General features: G+C 31.6%; 1 protein-coding gene across 1 annotated transcript; it reads left to right on the plus strand.

Annotated features, from left to right (window-relative positions):
• LOC18598706 (2-alkenal reductase (NADP(+)-dependent)) lies at positions 998–7865 on the plus strand. The gene is made up of 5 exons (XM_018122267.1): positions 998–1550; positions 1637–1817; positions 4169–4335; positions 4458–4540; positions 7295–7865. The coding sequence occupies exons 1-5, from the start codon at positions 1329–1331 to the stop codon at positions 7671–7673; spliced, it is 1032 nt and encodes a 343-aa protein (XP_017977756.1). The 5' UTR covers positions 998–1328; the 3' UTR covers positions 7674–7865.

Below are 20266 nucleotides of genomic sequence, written 5' to 3' on the forward strand. Positions count from 1 at the left end.
GCATGATATATTGCCTAAAAAAGTCTTTTTCTTTTAAGAAAAGACGTCACTTTACCGTATTAAAAACATATATCTTCTTTGCGAATAAGTTACAAAATAGTGATGGAATCCAGATTATTCGTTATGAGAAAGATGAATAAGAGATAAGACGATAATGAGATTTTAAAATAATAAAATTTGAAAAAATAATTCTATTGTAATAGGTTTTACCTTAATTTTTAAATATATTAAAATTAATTATTAATTAATTGTTATGAGATATTTTGAATAAAATTACAAAATTTTAAAACTTTTGAAAGATAAGATCTGCATTAACCTCCATTCATTCCGCCATTGTCTTAAAGAATCCCTATATCTCTAATGCTCGAGATTTTGACTCAAATTCAAGTAGGTTATTGAAAGATTTAATTATGATTATAGATAATTAAGTTTATATAAAAAGTTACACTTTTTGATACCCTAATTAAAAATAATATACATAATATATGTTACTTGAACTTTCAAAAAAAGTACGAAGTTTGCTCATAAACACCATTAGGTCATTAACACAAAGCCTATAAGAACGTGTCACGTGTGATTCTATACATTAAATTAAGTTTATTAAAATTATTTTGTCACCGTGGAGGACATGTATCACATACTAATTATTGGCTTTATTGACTTTTTTTTAAAAATTTAATATAATCAATTTTGTTTTTTGTTCTAAGAAGATGATTTTTTTTTTACTTTAAAAATTACTTTTTTCTTTTTCTTTGAAAATTGAAAAATAAAAGAAAGTGAAATTACAATTATGATTGTTTCTTTTTTTTTTATTTTAATAAATTAAATCTCTATGTTTTAGTAAATTAATGTCGTGACAAATTACATGACATTAAAATTTATTGTCGAACTGAATAAACATCATTAAATTTTATTGTGTAACTGACAATATGACACATCAACGCAAAATATTTTTTCTTTTTTCGGTCAACAACACTAGAATCTAATTGGTCACACTAAAATCAAGTTCAGCCACCCACCCAGTCAGGTAGGGCTGTTAGGGCATTAGCCCATTGTTACAGTGAATGGGTGAGCTCTGAAATGTGGCGTTGTAGAGCAATAACGGAGGTGGTGGAAGGAAGTGGGTAGGCGAATTCAAACAAACGTGATACGGGGTCCGTTAAAGGAGTTAGGTGCCTCGGGCTGTGTGCAAAAATGGACAAAATATTGTTATTTGATAGTTGAAACTTGAAACGCGTAACCACGGAAATGAAATGAGCGAGTGAATAGCAGCAGAGTATTGATTGGATTTTCCAGGGAAGCGAAGGTGTCGAAAGCCAAAAGTGAAAATGGCGACAGTGAAGAACGGGCAGGTGGTGTTGAAAGGGTACATAGAGGGAGCACCAAAAAAGGACGACATGGAGATGAAGATTGGGACAGTGGAGCTCAAGGCACCCAAAGGCTCAGGTGCTCTTCTAGTCAAGAATCTCTATCTCTCTTGTGACCCTTACATGAGAGCTCGCATGCGTAATTTCCATGGTTCTTACATCCAACCTTTTGTCCCTGGTCAGGTATTCTCTTCTACTGAGATAAAGGACTCAATGTTCCACATTTTCAACTTAGCGACATTTTTATTTTCATTTTTTGATGATTGAAGCCCATCGAAGGATTTGGAGTGGCAAAAGTCTTGGATTCTGATAATCCAAATTTCAAGCCAGGAGATTTCATTTCGGGATTCACTTGTTGGGAAGAGTATAGCTTGATTCACAATACTTCACAATTGAGAAAGATTCAACCAGATGATTCTATCCCTCTCTCCTACCACTTGGGTCTTCTTGGTATTGCTCCTTTCTTACGCAATCTATTATGTTCTGACAGGATTGATTATATATGAACGTATTGCCGTGTCTGGAATTCTTCCTTTCATACATAGTTTAGCATTTTTAGATCAGCCAATACCTTGTCTGATGGTGACAACTAGAGCTTGTTTGTCTAACGGAAAGTGGAAACTATTTGGTTTGAAGTTTTGCTTTCTTGACTTGATAACACAAATGCCCATGATCGATTTTTGCTTTACAAATCTCTTTGCTGTAAACCTTCAAGAGTTGTGCTTCTTGACTATTATTTTATCTGCTTCAAGGTTTTTTTCTCCATGAATAGGCCACTGCAGCCACTCACTAGATTTCTGCGCTTTAAGACCTATAGTTCTTGTGGCTGACCAAAGAAAATTATGATAGAAAGAATCAGAGAGAGAACATTTTCTCTATTAATAGTTGGATTTATAACTCTATTCAAACTAGAATTAATAACCTACAACATGAAGTAAAGTAGAAGTTCTGATGTTTAGTCTAGGTTTGTATCCTAGATGGGTAGATTAAATTATTTGGAAGCCTTCCTATGGAGTTAGAATGTTCAAGAGTCATACCTACATGGATTTGAGGCCTGGTATCTGACATCAATATGTCAGGGTAAGGTGAAAAATCCATGTGACATAGGCTTGCCTGTCTTTTGTATCTAGCTTTTAACTCTTTTTTTAACTTCTGATAAGGATTATTTATTTCTCTTCTGTTTTTTTCCAGAAGCTTAAATTTCGAGATTTGAAATTTCTCTAATGACATGAACTAACGTTGGCAATCATGCCTCAGTAACTACACTTATTTTACAGCTAATCAGTGTTCATGAATTAAGCTGTTCTTTGAAAAGTATGACCATTTGGGTTGTAAAGAAAGATGAGGTTTTCTAACTGCCAGCATGTCATGTGCAAAAATTTGTCTCCAATTTTCTGGTTCGCTTCCTCAACCCTATGTTTCATTACCACAATGAAGAAACAGACAATGTCATTTGCAAATCAAGTTATGCTGATAACCTGTTTAGTGTTTAATTTACTCAGATAGAGCTAACTTGTTTATTTGACCAAGGGCCTCTGTACCAACGGGATATTAATTTCTCCTGTTGTTGGAAAGGGTAGTATATTAGACCCAGTTATCTGCATTTGCAGATGCATGCTGGTGCACTGTTGCCTCTAGCCTGTTCAAGGATCACCTAAACATCAAAAGCAATGGCTTGCTAATTAATTTACCCTGCATGGAGTAAAGTTGAACTTCTTTCACTTGCTAAAAGGGAAAGTGCAAAATTGGATTGCAAAGCCCTAGACTTTAGTTCAAATTGAAACTGCATTAGCTCTTACTTCTTTGGCATGATAAACAATCCAGCATAAAGCAGACTCCCACATTCTCTATGCTTACAGGTTTCTATTTTTTTTTTTTTTTTGCAACTTTGAGCTGGTCTAGCCACTAACTGAATGAAAATTTACTTATATTGGAGCGCAACTTGCATAAGAAAAAATGAGCATAGTTATGAATTTACTGGCATGATTAGCATAAATCTCAAGTAGAGGTAGTCTATATTGCTTTTAGCAGGCAATGCTAATAGGAATTTTGTGCTTCTCATTTGCCTATTTGTTCCTGCAAATGTTTCTCTCAGAGCTCCTTGCAATGGAAAAAGAAAAAAAAATGTCATTTATGTAGAAATATTAAGTGGCTAGAATATTAGAGTGTCTTTCTTTTTCTGGATAAAAAAAAATTGATTAAATTCCCGAATGTTAAATGACCAGAAAAAAAGAAGAAACCCACAAATCTGCTAATTATGATCAAGAGATTAAGAGAAACAAAACTGACAAAACAAAAAGAACATCTTAAGTACACTACTGCATTGTAGTTTGTGTCTGATAGTTGTCCAATCAAGAGTTTTATATTTATGTAGGCTACATCTGATGCTTTTTTAGAATCTTGAGATCCTTTTTCTTCCAAATATGCTTGCTGTGCACAGATCATACACCTTTCTATTGTTGATTGTTATTCTGTTAATTTGGGTTTTGTTGATCTGGTGACATATTTAGGTGCTTTGTCTAGTTTTTGTATGTAAGAGGAAGCATTAGGTCAAGTTTTTCCTAACTAGTCTTGAATGGAACAACAGGGGACTATTTTTTTGACCAGTAACCCTGTTCAAGAAGATGCTATTTGCTTGTTTGTCTGGTAGTCCAAACCAACAAGTAAGATAAAATATGTTTGCAGTGTTGCCTGAAACTTATGTCTTTGCAAATCAAATAGCTGAGTTTATGACAAAGGGCATATAATTGATTTTTCTTAATAATGTTTTAAGCCATTGCTGATTTAGAAATTTTATGCAGGTATGCCAGGTTTTACTGCTTATGCTGGATTTTATGAGATCTGCAGCCCAAAGAAAGGGGAATGTGTTTTTGTCTCTGCAGCTTCAGGAGCTGTTGGCCAGCTTGTTGGCCAACTTGCCAAGTTACATGGCTGCTATGTAGTTGGAAGTGCTGGGAGTAGCCAAAAGGTAAGTTTCTTTTTTACAAAATTGTGCCTATGTTGAATTCAAATAATTCTCATTCATTAACAATTAAACAATGATAATACAAGAAGAACTGATGCAAGAAAAGCAATGATTTTGGCGTATAGGTTGATCTTCTCAAGAACAAGCTTGGATTTGATGAAGCTTTTAACTACAAAGAGGAGACAGATCTAGATGCTGCTTTGAAGAGGTCAGTAATAAGACTTTCCGAATAAAATTTCCCAAAATACTAATTTTGCTACCAGATGTCAACAAAGGATATATTTGAATTAGCCTTTTTTTAATTATTCCTGTTTTTAATTGATACATCTTTAGCAGAAATAGTATGATGCCCTAACCTATAAGTTTTTGAATTCAATGGAGTTGCCAATATTTTGGGGAATCTCATGTACATATTCTAGGTATTAGAGGTGGCAAGTGAGTCTTTGGGTCCAAGTAATTTCAGGTTTAGATTCGCTTCAGGTTGGGTCGTTTTGTTTATAGGTCATATATTAAGAAATAGGCTCCGAGGCCACATTAACATTCCACATAGACTAATGTATTTAATAATTTTCTTTTTAATTATATTCATATATTTATTAATTAGAAAGGAAACAAAATCCATTGGTTAGAAATAGAATAGAATTACAATGCAAGCTTTTCTTTCAGTACGTAGAGAGCACTACTAACAGTAGATAATATTAATAAAAGAGTATTATTTATTAAAATAACTTAACACCATTAGTTAGTAAAATTGGTCTATCTTTATATTTAGGAATTAGAAATGTATCAATTTGATTAAAAAGATTCAATTGGAATTCTAAATTCTAGTAAAAATTGTTAAATGAAAGTACTAATACCATGCTTTAAAAAGACAAAAAAAAAAAAAAAAAAAAAAGAAGGAAAGCTTAATTAGTCTAATTGGTTAAGTAAACTACTTAGTTACTCTACAAATCATGATAATTAAAATTAATTGAGATAATGTTGATCTAATTTTGATATTTGGCTATTTGGACATTAATGGAGAATGAAACTACATTGGCTAGGTTTCAACTTTTACCACTTGAGTACTAATATTATGGAGTAAAATGCAAAAATCATCTGTGGCATTTGTGTGATATTTCAGTTTTATTTGTGAATTATAATATTCAATTTTTGGAGCTGTGACTTTTGAAAAAGTTTCAAATCCATCCATTCTACTAACCACCATTAAAAATTGATGCTATATGCTACCTTAGTGCCACATGGGCATTGACATGGCATATATCCCTACCAAAAAAGTTAAACAAATTCACCTTTTTTTTGCCATGTGAACATCCAATTGTGTTAGGTCACCTATGTTTTGTCACGTGGCGTTGAGGTGATAGATTCTATCATTTTAATGGAAGGTTGATGGAATGGACAAATATGAAATGTTTTTAAAAAGTCCCAAATCCAAAATTTGAGTTATAAAATGGTAGATAGAAATGAAATATTGTCCAAAGGTCATACATGTTTGATGCAATCACTCAACTTTATGTATAATCATAAAGTATTTAAATTATAGTTAGAAAAGACAACTAGGTTTTATTGGTTAATACAACTAATTATTCTAATACTTGTAACTTGTAAGAAATCAAAATATATTTAGATTAAATTGAACTAATATTACTAATCTACTTTTAAGTGTATTTGAGTTTATAATAAGTAGTTATTTTATTTGTATCTTGATTTTATTTTTATAAATAATAATAAATTATTCAAATTTAAAGTTAAATTCGTTAAATGAGTTTTTAATATTTTTCGTCCGTAAAAATAAAAAAAGTGGCAGGGCTAAGAAAGAGTGAGAGCCAGAAATGCTGAAAACGAAAAACCTACAACCTAGAAAGAAACCCTCTCTCCCTCCCAATAAGCCAAAATAAAAATGTAAAAGTTGAAAGAAATAGTTAGAGCTGATATGTCTAAAGCCCAGATAAGCAAAAAGAATCACCCTTTTGCCACATTGAAATCCTTTGTTATACGAGACTTAGTAGGTTCTTTACGTGTTGATAATAATATAAATTATAATTCATTACTGATTAGATTTTAGTTTAAATCAAGTAATTGACATTCATCATCAATTTATAAAATTGATTAAGTCATATTTATAAGTCAAGATTTATACCTAACAATGTATCATGACTATCTAAATATTAAGAGAGGCAAAGAGGTTTGACTGAACCTTTTGGTGTTCAATCCTTCACCATCTAATATCTAGATAAGACATAGAGCATGGTGCAGTGTTTACTTTATAATTGTTTTTGTCATTTTAGTTTTTGAAGCTTTTCTTAACTTCTTAATGAAATTCGAATTACCCTTTTTTTTTTGGAATCTTCGTTTCACCTTGGCCAAGGATTTCCTTGAGTTAAAAGACATGTCAAAAAACAATGGAATATCTCCCTTAAATCATTTAGGGTGATGTATTTTTTATTTATCATTCATTTATTTTCATGTGGTTCATGTTTTACTCAACATGTACTTTATTGCATATCCGTGGTTCAGACTACCTAAGATAATATCCAAGTATAACAATTCTCAAATACGATAACTGACGATCTTCAAGTTTAAGGATCAATTACACGACTAACACATGAGAATGTTTCAATATACACTTGAATAATAATATCAAATGAAATTCTCACAAATAGTCATGTTCAATGAACTTTTTCTTGTAACAAGTAACCATTTGTTAGTTTCAAGTATCCAACATTTCCATTTATGAAACCGATGCTTACTTCATAAGTAATAGATATCCATTCTCTAAAAGTTTAGTGGACACTTGAAAACATCACATCACTACACACCCTTAAATGCACTTTTATCCGAAGTGTTTCTTCACTAGGAATAGCTTTGTAGTAAATGATTTTTCGTCTGCATTTGTCCCTGTAATTTAACAGATGAAGTTACTTTGAAATGCCTCATAATTAATACCTAAATCTCTAGACAGGTACTTCCCACAAGGCATTGATATCTACTTTGACAATGTTGGCGGGGCCATGTTGGATGCAGCATTACTAAATATGCAGGTTCATGGCCGTATAGCAGTTTGTGGAATGGTGTCACTACATAGCTACTCTGATCCAAAGGGAATCCACAATTTGTTTTGTCTTGTAACCAAGCGCATCAAGATGCAAGGATTCTTGCAAAGCGATTACATGCATAAGTTCCCACAATTTTTGGAACATGTCACTGACAGCTACAAACAAGGGAAGATTGTGTACATTGAAGATATGACTGAAGGATTAGAAACTGCTCCTGCTGCTTTTGTTGGACTATTCTCCGGTAAAAATATTGGGAAGCAGGTCGTATGTGTAGCCCGAGAATGACTCTTCTGAACAGGTTGCATTGGTTTAGGGATGGACAAACTCAAGTTGTAGCAGCTGTGATGCTTTTGTGCCTTTTATTGAACTTTTTGTATTTCACTTGTCTGGTGCTTGTCTGGGCAAGTTTTTTTTTTTCAAAAAATAAAATAATGCTCAAACTTACCCCTTTATTAAGGATTTGTTTGTTTTGACGTACAATATTTTTTAAAAAACGTTTCAAGACTTATATTGGTTGAAAGATGAAAAATTAATATCAAATGGTCAACGGGAAAAACACTCGTTGATCATGTAAAATGTCTTACGTTTTTCAAAACCATAAGACATTTTTCGAAGAACAAAAAAAAACATTTTATACTAAGTTTAGGAATATAAGTTTGATAAATATTAATATTTAACTTAAAATATTAAAATATCAAAAAAATATTTAATTTAAATAAGTTTAAAATATTAATATTTAAATTATTCAACACTATTAAAATTAAAAAAATATATTTTTTAATGAAATCTTTCAAAACAATTAAAATTTTTATTTATAAATTGTATAAATCTTACTAATAATTATAATAAAAAATATTTCAATACTTGTTATTTGATGAATACACTTATAAATATAGACTTTTGATGTCTTATACAATTGACGAATATTTATATTTTTAGAGTGTTATGTAAAAAGGTGGTGTGATGATTTTTTTTTTTTAAATTGGAGCTTAGTTTCATTGTAGATATGTGGTTAAATGTTTTAGAAAATATCGTTATTGATTGTCTATTTTCATATACATTCCTAATTTTGATATCAAATTAGTGAAAGTCAAATGTGACCATTGTTTTATAATCAACTTCTATTTATCATTTTAACATCCGAATAACTCTACTATGATGGTGGAAAATATTTTCCATAGGATGATCCAAAGAACAGAAAATGTTTTTGATAATTTATCCAAACAACAAAAAATATTAAATTTTACTATAAAATGTTTTACACAAAATTTTATTCCAACAAGTCACTTTCTGATTATAAAATGAACCCTGAATTGGGGTTTCAAATTCACCCCTTTACTTGGTGCAATGTTATCACTTCAATTCAGACTGGAGTGCTGCTCGTGTGATGCGCTTGAGCAACATGTATAATTTCTTGAACAAAATGAGAATAACATAGCATGATTTTTTATTTAATGGACATGGAAATAGCATAATTTAGTAATAAATATAGACATAAATAAAATATTTTATCTACTAACAAATGTAATCCACCAATGTATTATTTAAAATATACTATAAAGTTCTCTTGGTTTAATTGAAAATTTTCAAAACTTCAATTAATCACAACTTTTTCAATAAGTATAATCTTAAAGAGAAAGTAAGGTATAATAGAATTTAAAATTTATTCAATTGATCTCAATTTGTGTTTAATAAGGCATAATATATAATAATCTAAATAAGTTCAAATTATCATGCTCTTCACATAAGAAAGAATGCTATGTAAAAAAAAAATTACCTCGTATCTAGTCACAAATATCCAACATTTGAATAACTATATATGTAAGTTGGTACTAAATAAAAGGTATCTTAAAAATATAATAATTGAAAAAAGCAATTTAAAAAGGTCAAAAAGGAAAATAAAAAAAATTAACCATGTTAGGATATTAGTTCAAAAGATAAACCTCAAGAGGGTAGTGAATTGAGTATTTTAAAAAAATTCTTTGTAGAGCCTTTGAGGAAAAATTAATCTTAAGTAAGATAAGGATGAAAACCTCTTTGAAACTTAAGAATGAAGAGTTATTGAAACCTTTTTGCAAGTGGTTGTAAAATGATTTTAGGAAATCAAAGAACAAGAAAAAGAAATTTCAACAAGCAAGTAGAAGACACAAGATTTATAGAGGTTCGGCTTCGAGGCCTATGTCCTTTCCCTTGGCTCACCAAAGAGTTTGAAATCCACTATAAAAATTACTTTTTCAAAGGCTCAAGCATAACCTTTACAATGTATTGCCTTATATGGATCAAGGACAATCTTTCAATATAATGCCTTTTATAGATCAAGTACAACCTTCCAATACACTGCTTTTTAGGAATCAAGCACCTATCTACCTTTTACTTATGTTAATGTATAACCTCTTACAATAACTCTACGTTTCTAGGGTAAGTTATAATATTCACAAAGGATTATAAGATAATGAAGATGAAAGCTTAAATGCCTTTAGATTGGCTGAATGAAGCTGTAATACAAAGAGAAAATGAAGGCTTAACAAGAAAGTAATGAACACTTGATTTGAACAGTGATTTTCAAGGAATTTGATGTTGAAGCTTTCACTCTTGCTTAGGAATTCTTCTCTTGGCGTTCTCTCTCTTCCAAAGTGTTTTTCATACCTCTATTTATAGGTATGTGCTTTATCATAGTCGTTCAAAGATATGAGTTCAAAAATATGTCCATTATTCATTTCTTGTTCTGGCTTGTCTGATATGAGGTATTGATTCCTATGACACGAGTCTCAATACTTTAATTGCCAGTTTCAACTGAGGTCTCGATACCTCTGTTATATGTCTCGATACTTGTTCATCCTTGGCAATTTTCAAACTGAACCATGTCTTGATACTTTTGTCCCTTAGTCTCCATACATAGTAGCTTGCTCTTTGAAAAACCATGTTTGGATATGATGTCTTGATACTTGGTAAAAAGGTCTCGATACTTTGACACTTACTCTTCAGAATTTGAAGTTCAAAGAATGAGGTCTCGATACTTTATCAAAAAGTCTCCATCACATCTCATTTCTTGGAGGGATCATGATTGACGCATAGACCCAGACGAGAATAACTCGTTAGGCCCAAGCAAGCCTCTTACCATAACATCATTAAACATTCATCATTTCACGCGGAAGCATTTTATAACATCAATTTACCTATAAAATCATCATGCATGCATTCATAATACCCATTATACAATTAAGAAATTTCTCAGACTTAATAGTATAAGCTCAAGCATTTGATACACACACACATACACACACACATCAACGAGTGCCACTATCACAGTACATAATATCACTATCATCAACAACACCCTCAAGGGTTCATATAGGCTTTCGAGCCATCATCATAATATCATACATAAAGTTATCTATGTAAAATGCCAAACATAGGCCACATTAACATAACATGTTCGAAATCCATAAATACAAGCAAATCCAAAAATATAAACATATGATCGACTCATCAATGGAGCGTGATCGACCCTTTAGGCATCAAATGGCTACTAGACACCTATTAGAAAATGAAGATCAGATACTAGTATCCATAACACTGGCTGCTATCAAAATGTTATCACTGATTTGCAACAAAATAAATGGAAAAAATAACGTGTGAGTCACAAAGACTTCGTGAGTGGATATGAGAAGGGGACAAATTAGAGGATAAGAGTGTCTCATAAACATGCACTTATAATCTCATGCCAATTATCATCAATTTAAACTTTAATCTTATGAACCATGGTGTTTAAACACGTTGTAATAGCATATATGACGTAAACAAGTGTGAATAACCACTGGAAAACCTTTTTACCCTTAAAAAGCTTTCAAATAAGTTAATACATTAAATTACAGAACTCATCTATCGATAGATGATGAACATCTATTGATAGATTGGAAGCAAAATGCTTCCTGTGGCATTCTACATGCTATTTATCAATAGATGTTCTACATGTATCGATAGATAGCCTCAAAACCTCTGTTTTCTGAGAAAAATAGAGCAATTTTACCATTCCTTAAGTCCTCTTACCTCTTGGGACTATCTCTACGACTCATTTCATTTCTCTAATCACATACCCATGCCAACATTACGTATGGATCATAAACATTATTCAAAATGAACTTAACATGCAACATGTCTCAAAGATAACAAGTATTATCATTCCATTAACATTAAACTCACACATTGTGATGGAATAACCACCATCAACCTTGGATTGACAATGTACAACCCCATTGCACCTTGGGCGTTTATGATGCATCATAAGAGTAAAGTCGTCACTACACCCCATGTGAGTGGAATCAATCACACTCGTTAAGCTTTTGTGCTCATAGCATTTAATATGTAGAATGTCCATCACATGCATGCTTATTCATCTCATAAGGTATATGAAATTTCACATCATATATACATCTCATGGTATTTCTTCATGCCTACTCTTTCATCATATTGTATGTAAAACATGCATTACATACATAATCTCATAGCATTTATAATGCTTCCTCAAACATCTCATGTAATATATAAAAAACACATCATATACATAAACATAATATCTTAGATAAAAATCATCATGCAAGCCATCACACATTTCATGCCTCAACATGTCTAGTATACACCTCATACATTCATGCATTAATCATAAATCATATCTCGTATCCATATTAGTTCGAAGATTGGAGTAATCAAATGGACTCAAACATAAGGTGCTTGTCCCCTGTTGTTGAAAGCTAATACATAATATCATATTTACATATATAGTAGGTTGAAAACAAATTTTAAAATATTTTCCTCATCGACAAATAAATTTTTAGTTCATAAATATTTGCATAAAATCATATTCATCAATAAACCTTAAATCATTCTTCAACTTCACATATCAAAATAGTTTTGAAAGTGGTGTATCCATTTACCTTATAATAAGCTCGATTACAACTCTGATTTCGTGTAATCCGGTGCATTTTCAAGCATTCCCATCTCACAATATTCGTAACAATCAATTTCTAAACTAATAATCTTAGAATAATTAATCTAGAAACTTTCGAAATTTATTCGCTTTTGACTATAACTACTTTCGAAATTTATTCGCTTTTGACTATAGCTACTTTCTCTCTTTAGACTAAGTTAGAAATGCATAAATCCTCTAAACTTACCTTAGATGAGCTTAGATGTTGAAGGAAATCACAAAAACCTTAGCTTTAATCCTCAACAAAAATTTTTGGGCAAAAATAATAAATTTCTAGCATTAAAAGTGCGAGCTTTAAAGGTTTTATAACATAAAAATGTCATTTTTAGCTTTAAACTTCAAAACTAAGATCAAAATAATCAAAAGCAATGATTTTTCATCAAAAATGGGTTGAAAGGGTTTTAGAGAGGTTTTACTTCAAAAAACAGTTAAGGGTTAAAAAACCCTCATGTATTGGGTCATATTTATAGTTTGGGAAGTGAAAATATGCTTTTACCCTTTTTATTTTTGTGAAAATGGCATCATCTATCGATAGATGAGCTTTAAAACCCTTTTTGGAAGCTTTCTGCTTGCCATCTATCGATAGATATTTGGCCATCTATGGATAGATCTGCTCATCTATGCATAGATGTTTTTTAAGGCAGCTTTGATAAACTTTTCCTGAATTGTGTCTATTGATAGATGAAGAACATCTGTTGATAGATTAGGCCCAGAAAGCAAAAATAAACCTTAGAAACATCTCCAATTGAACTCCCTTTAACACCAAACTTTGTAAATCATCTTAATGCATCAAAACATGAATTTTTTTTAAGATCAAAACTTACTTTTGAACATTCCAAACACAAAAATCATCTCAAAATATTACACCATGAAATTTTCCATTCATAAAAACTAAATTTCAAGTTTTCAAAACACAATTTAACTTGCTCATCTAAAGATTTCTAACTTAGTAAATTTCACATTAGGGTGGGGTTTAATAGTCCCAATACTTTGACACTTGATCTTTAGAAGTTGAGGTCTAGACTTTAGAGATGAAGTCTCAATACATTGAAGCTTGGGTCTCTGTACTTTGGGACTTGCTCCCTGGAATCTAGCATCTTTGAAATGATGTCTCAATACTTGAACTCTAGGTATTGATGCTTCAACACTTGTCTTCTGAACTTTGATTTTTCATGGGTGAAGTCTCGATACCTACCAGAGATGTCTCGATAATTCTTTTTCCTTAGTTAGGCTATTTTTGAGGCATATTGATCTTGACGTCTCGATAAACACTTAATATGTTTTGATACCTTACCCATTTTAAGCTTATTTCAAGGCATTTTGAGCTTCAGACACTTAGTCATTTTTCATTTAAATGCTTATGGGTTTTGTGAAGTTTTAATACACTTAATCGTTCACATTTTGATCATTTGATTTTGTCATTTTAGAACAAAGATCAATTGTAAAGCTAACAATCTCTTTTTTTTTTGATATGACAACACTTAATTAGCAAAATTGGTTTTAAGAAGCTCCCCTTAAGTTTTTAAACTTAAGCATATTTGAAAAAAATAAAATTCCCCTTCACTAAATGCTAAGTTTTAAAAAATTTAAGTGCATATGGGTGCAATTTGCTCAAAATATTTCTCCCTTTTTTGTTATATCAAAAAGAATGTAAAGGACAAATCATGATAAACCATATGGAGGATCAATTTAGAGCTATGGCACTAAATGAAATTGAAATATTCATAAGATAAAGTGGTAAGCATTAGATAATAATAATCCCGATATGAACAACTATAGAAGCAATATTATAAAACAACCATCATTCATTCACAGTAGATAATATTGAATCATTTACAATCATTATATATGGCATTATAAACATTGAAAGAACTTAACATCTAAAAGTAGTTAGCCAAGCAACTATGAACGCAAAAGTATGATGATGTATGAAATGCATTTAAGATCATCTAACTAAAGAGAAACTAAAATAGTGTTTTAAAATACATCAAAACATTAGAGTTATTTGCCCTAAAAATAAATATAAAGAGAGAAGTTGATGGCAGGGTCTATAGGGTTGATGGCAGGGTCTATGGGGTTGATGGGTGGGTCAGTTGGATCAACTGGAGTGTTTGGAATAGTGCTTACATTAGTTGGTGAAGTTCGTATTGTCAGAGGATCAACAAGTATAGGAGATTGTGGCAGAGAAACAATTGTAAGGAATGAATCAATGTCACGAAGTTCAATGAGTGTGGCGAAATCTCTCTCATTATTAGTAACCCGACCTCTAAGCTCATTGATATTGCTAAGAATCATTGCAATGCATGTATAGAGATGGGCCTTCATTTGAGACTCCAATATAGCTTTTCCGATAATAGATGCACTAGTCGGTGCCTCATCCTCCTCACAATCACTACTTGGAATAGTTGCTACCTTTCCATGAGCTTATGGAGGCAAGGCATTTTTTCGATACCCTTGTCCACCAATCAACCGGTACCTAAACTTGTTGATCGTGTGCTTCTCAATAGTCATATGAACCTTATGCTTGACTTGAGGATCAACTCTAGTGTTGACACCACAAGAATTGATAAAGTGGCTTATCACTATCCAATGTACCAAAATAGTACTTTCCCCAACAATTACTTGCATTATATCCCAAAAAATGAAATAAGCCAAATTTGTTTTAACATTGTGCTTGAGGTGGTGCAGAAAATAATGATCCTTACTCTTCACATGTGAGTATTTTCACCCACTCGGCCTAAGATTCCAAGATATGATCAGATGTAGCATCCTATCGTGCAAGGTTAATTGGTTTGCACTAAATTGTCTCAATTTAATCGGTGGAGGGAAAACCAAAGATTCTATTTACAGGTCACTTTTAACAAACTTGTCTCTTAAATTGTATAGCTTTATACTAAAATCGTGAATATGCAACACGTGACTAATCCTAGAGGTGTTGATTTGCATGCTCTTCCTCGTAACATATGTAACAAACATGTCCATATGTGCATATGGTTCTTCATCATTATAAGTAGGGTTGTCGTTGAATATGTTTGTGGCATTGAAATAAATTACCTGAACCAAGTTCTCATAGTAAGTTCTATTCATCTTCATAAAGTTAATCTAGGATTTTTGGGTAAGGTTTTCTACAAAGGGGAATCTTAGACTCTCTAGATATTCAAAATTGATAGGTTTGCTAGGATATACCTTGAGAGAAGAAAAGAAGTCAGTGTACTTCTTCCTTTGTAACTAATTTTTGAAGTTTTTCTCAAATTTGCGAGTAGGCTTTATCAAAGACTTGCCCTTAACCTGTTGATGCTTTGTAGCTCTCTTGGTTCTTGGTGCCATGAGTAAGGTTTTTGAGATTTTTGTTTAGGGTTTGTGGATTTTTGAGAGAACTTGAGAGAGTTTGAGAATGGATTTGAGAGAGATGAGAGGAATGGATTTTAAAAAAAAAAAACTGAAGAGACTTGAAAATTAAGCTGAATGGGTGGCTAACCTTTTTTCTTCTTGTTGATGGGTATCAATACCTTCGAAAGAAATATCGATACTTTAATAAGGGGTTTCTGTTGCTTTTGGTTGCTGCATGTCCAGTCTCCATACATGGTGTAAAAGTATTGAAACCTAGCCATTGCTTTACAAAGTCTTGATACACTGGATGAAAGTATTAAGACCCTAATGCATATCGAGACATTGAATGTTTGTCTCGATACCTTGTCTTTACAGCTTATAAAAGCATTGTTTTTGTCTTTCATCATGTGAGGGTCCTTTGAACATTTTTAAATAAAAAATATTGATCACTTTTGAATTGAAAACTCATTTAAAGTTCATTTTGGACTTGTGCAAGTGAGATTTCAAAGATTTGTTGAAAGATTTTAAAGTAGAATGACTTCTTGCAATGTATCTATGTATGATATGAAATGTAGTATGCACAATGACAATATACTTCATAAATTTTCATCAAAATCATATAAAACACAAAATCAAGAATGGACAAGAATTTCAAGTGAACAGTAGTAAGTATATTAACAAAAGAAGCATGTTCATTAATTCTACACTAAAGCTAATATCCATTCTACTTGCGATTAAGTATAATGATGAGTAAGTTATAAATGCATAGAGCTTTGGATTAAAGAACTCACCTTTCTAATCTTTGTCAAGTCTCAATGATGTGCTTATTGAATGTGATGTGATCTTGTGCTTATCCATGCCAAACCTTTTTGAGCATTTCTCTTGTATTCATGACTTGCATAGTTTCCTCTTTCTAGGATGAGTAGTTTTTGTTTCTCCTTTATCTTGTTGAATTTGTGGCTCATGAAATATTTTATCAATTCATCATAATTCCAACATCATTGTCATTAATTCATCATCAACAAGATTCATCATCATTGTCATCCCAAGATATTGTCATGTTTCACATTTGGTTGGAAGAATATACTCCAAAGTTTCATTAAGATAGTCAAGGTTTGAAATATTATTATTATGTACCAAAAATACCCTTAGACCATTTAAGCTTGCAAGTAAACACTCACATCCAATAGTAACAAGTTAATAAGTATTTTTATCATGAAACAAACTTGTTCAATTTTTAAATCATTATAAACTCAAGGATGGCAATCATTTCTCATACAAGTATACTTTTATCAAAATCATTTTTGGCCAACTTTAATTTTACAAGACAAGATTATTCAAGTGATATGTAATCTTGTAAAGTTGACTTATCAGACTCAAATTTTCTTGTTTGGCTTACTAGAAGGATGGGAATGCAAAACAACCATATAAGCTCATCTTGCCATCATATCATTAACATCAAACATTTTTTACTCAAGATCATGCTCTAAATCATTCGTTTTCAAGAAATTGATGTGAAATTAATTTCACAAAACATGAGTTAAAATGCTCTTCCATCATCAATAAAATTTAATTAAGGAAATATTTGACTTTTGGCATAAGCATGAGAACATATTCAAGATCCAATATAAGCACATACTCAATTTTTAGACTCAAAAACTCATACTACTTTCAAGATCATCCAACTTATAACATGTATCATATTAAATTAGCTTTTCATAATTAAGATTTATAAATAGAACACAAGAGAGTAGATAGAGAATTGTGCTTTTGGCATTAGAGTAAAAATAGGCAATTAAAATCTCTTTTAAGAAAGGCAAATAATTTCAGAAGCCATACTAAGTTATTGCAATGGAGGCAAGATAATAACAACCAACCACGATTTTCAATTTGACAAATAAATGACTTTTTAAATAAAAGTCACTCATTTTCCATTGTGTGTCTAGAAAACATTCAATCTCCAAGAGTTTGTTCATCCTTGCTATAGCTTACCTAAAAGAAACTTTCTCATTTGACTTTTGGCATCCAAAATTCCTTTGGATCCTTATTGTTAGTCTCAACACACAAAGTTCCCTTTTGGAGTCCACACATGTTTACCTTTATAAGGTAGATAATTCTTAAGTATATGGATAAAAAAATAAAATAATCTATAATTAAATTTTAAAAAAACAAATAAGAATTCATTTATTTTTCAACTTCATATTTGGTGCCCACTCAATCATTTTTCTTTTTGCAAGTGTCAAAAATGTTTTTCAATTTTTCATTTTCTTTTCCTAAAATATCAAGACTCTTTTGAAAGGATTCAAAATCTATTTTCAACATTTTATTTTCATTTCCTAAATCAATTTTTGCACTGATCAAAAACTCATTTTCAACACTAAGTTTTGAAATCTTTTCTTTGTGTCTCAAGTTAATTTTCTCAAACTCACAAGCAAGTTCTTCAAAAACATCTTCCAATTCTTCAAATGAATATGTAAATATGTCACAAGGTGAAGAGTTTACCTTCCATTCTTGGTTTAAAGATTGGATTTGGCTTGACTCTTTTACTTTAGTCTCCTTGTCACTTGTTGAACATTTTCTTTCACAATCCTCTTTTTCTATTTCTTTTTCCTTCTTTGCTTCCCCATCAACTCTTTTAGTTATTTCTTGGATGCTATCACATAAAGAGATTTTATGGTATTTTCTTTCTCCAATTGTAGTAAAAAGAGTGTGCATGGCTTTGGCATTGAGGTGTAACACATCTAAGTCTCTTGAATCCCATTCACTTATTTCCTTGGTCAACTTATATGGACATTTTTTAATTATCCTCCAAACTTCATAGTCATTGGCTTGAACAAATAGATTCATTTCATCCTTCCGGTATATGTAGTTCTTACCATTGAATAGAGGAGGGTCCATAATTGATTTCCTTTAGCTGAAAGTTGTTGTAATGAGATTTATGTCCATAAAAGTAATAACACCAGTTTCTTCAACTGCTTTTTGAATTGTCACCAATGGTCACATCTACTCTTTTTACTATCAAGTTTACAAATTCTTCCTTGGTATCAGACATATGTCTAGAGAATTCACCATCAAGATACCATGGTTCTTTATTTTGTGCACTTGACTCCAAACATTCTTCTTTATCTTTGGCCTTTTCAAGAGCCATGAGGCATATGTTGTCAACTTCTTCATCCTCTTCACTTTGGGACTCATCCTTACCACTCCAAATGGCTACCATTGCCTTTTTCTTTGGATTCTTTAGATAGCTCTTTTTGACATTTGGGTATTCATTGTCAAACCCTGTTCTATAAAATAATTTCGACGTCATTTACATGCTCAATAGAATATTTGCATATTTAGGAAGTTCGAGAAATCGTTAAAAGACAATATTGCCCATAATGGTACCATTAAGTCGATTAAGCCTCAAACTAGTTCAAATAGAAATTTTAAGGTGAAATTAAGAGTTTCACAGTTCAGGGATGACTCAAAATGGTAATTCGGAGTTCGAAGATTAATTTGGAGTCAAACCGAAATTTTCACTATCTAGGGGCAAAATGATCATTTGCCACTTGGGGACAAAATGAAAATTTTTAGAAAAGATTTTTTTTGGCCCCATTTGACTTATTGGAGTATGATTTGAAGTTTAGAAGTGGAAAATTTTAATTCCGGTATAATTTGAAGTATATGGGTGAAATGGTAATTTTGCCACCTCGGGGGTAAATCGGTAAATTTTCACCCCCAACACTTGTCAAGACCAAGGGATTTTATTCATCATGGAAATGGATAAACGTGAGAAATGTGTGGTGGAGAATTAAAGAATTAAAAGTCAAATATTTAAAATTTGAACCAATAAGGAATGCCATGTGTCATGTTTTTATTAGTTTATTATTTTTTTATAAAAAGGCAAAAAATCATCCCATTTCTCCCATAGTGATCAGCCAAACCAGAAGAGAAGAGAAACCAAGGAAGAACAAACCTTAGGTGTTAAAAATCAAAGAGGAAGTGTTGGAATTCAAGGATTTGATCAAGCAAAGGTAAAATTTCTTTGATTTTGCTAGTGATTTACCTTACCCATGCATTTTCCCTTAATTTCCATGGTTAAATTGCATGCTTTCATGATGAATTCATGGCTGGTCAAAATGGGTATGGAGAGAGAATGATCTTGGATTGGTTTGATTTTTAGGTATGTTAGAGTTTTTAGGTGATTAATGATGTGTAGCATGAAAACAAGTGAAGAAAACCACCAAAGGTTTGGTGCTCATCAATAGCCGAATTCTCTAAGTGAATAATGAGGAAGAATGAGATGTTATTCTAGGTGATTTGATTAAGAAATAATAGTTTTTGGTGTAGGAATTAATGAATTATGGAAAGAAAATTAAGTAGGAAAAATCACGAAGTTAGTGTACCATTGTTGGCCGAAAGTTCCAAGAAAAAAAGTGAAGATAAATTTTGCCTAATTGTGTGTTAATTAGTTGTTCTTGGTGAATTGAGGGATTGAAAAAGAAATGGAGCAAGTTGGAGTGAAATTGGACGCATTGGCCAATTTATCAGATGAAAAATCGACTTATGCCAATATCGG

Source organism: Theobroma cacao, chromosome 5, assembly GCF_000208745.1.
Source record: "Theobroma cacao cultivar B97-61/B2 chromosome 5, Criollo_cocoa_genome_V2, whole genome shotgun sequence".
NCBI classification, from domain to species: domain Eukaryota; kingdom Viridiplantae; phylum Streptophyta; class Magnoliopsida; order Malvales; family Malvaceae; genus Theobroma; species Theobroma cacao.

Excerpts from the sequence above, each read along its gene's own strand:
- LOC18598706 (XM_018122267.1), top strand. The coding sequence starts at position 1,329 with ATGGCGACAGTGAAGAACGGGCAGGTGGTGTTGAAAGGGTACATAGAG. Across the intron at positions 1,551-1,636 it reads AACCTTTTGTCCCTGGTCAG|CCCATCGAAGGATTTGGAGT; the intron begins GTATTCTCTTCT and ends TGATGATTGAAG. Across the intron at positions 4,541-7,294 it reads CTAGATGCTGCTTTGAAGAG|GTACTTCCCACAAGGCATTG; the intron begins GTCAGTAATAAG and ends ATCTCTAGACAG.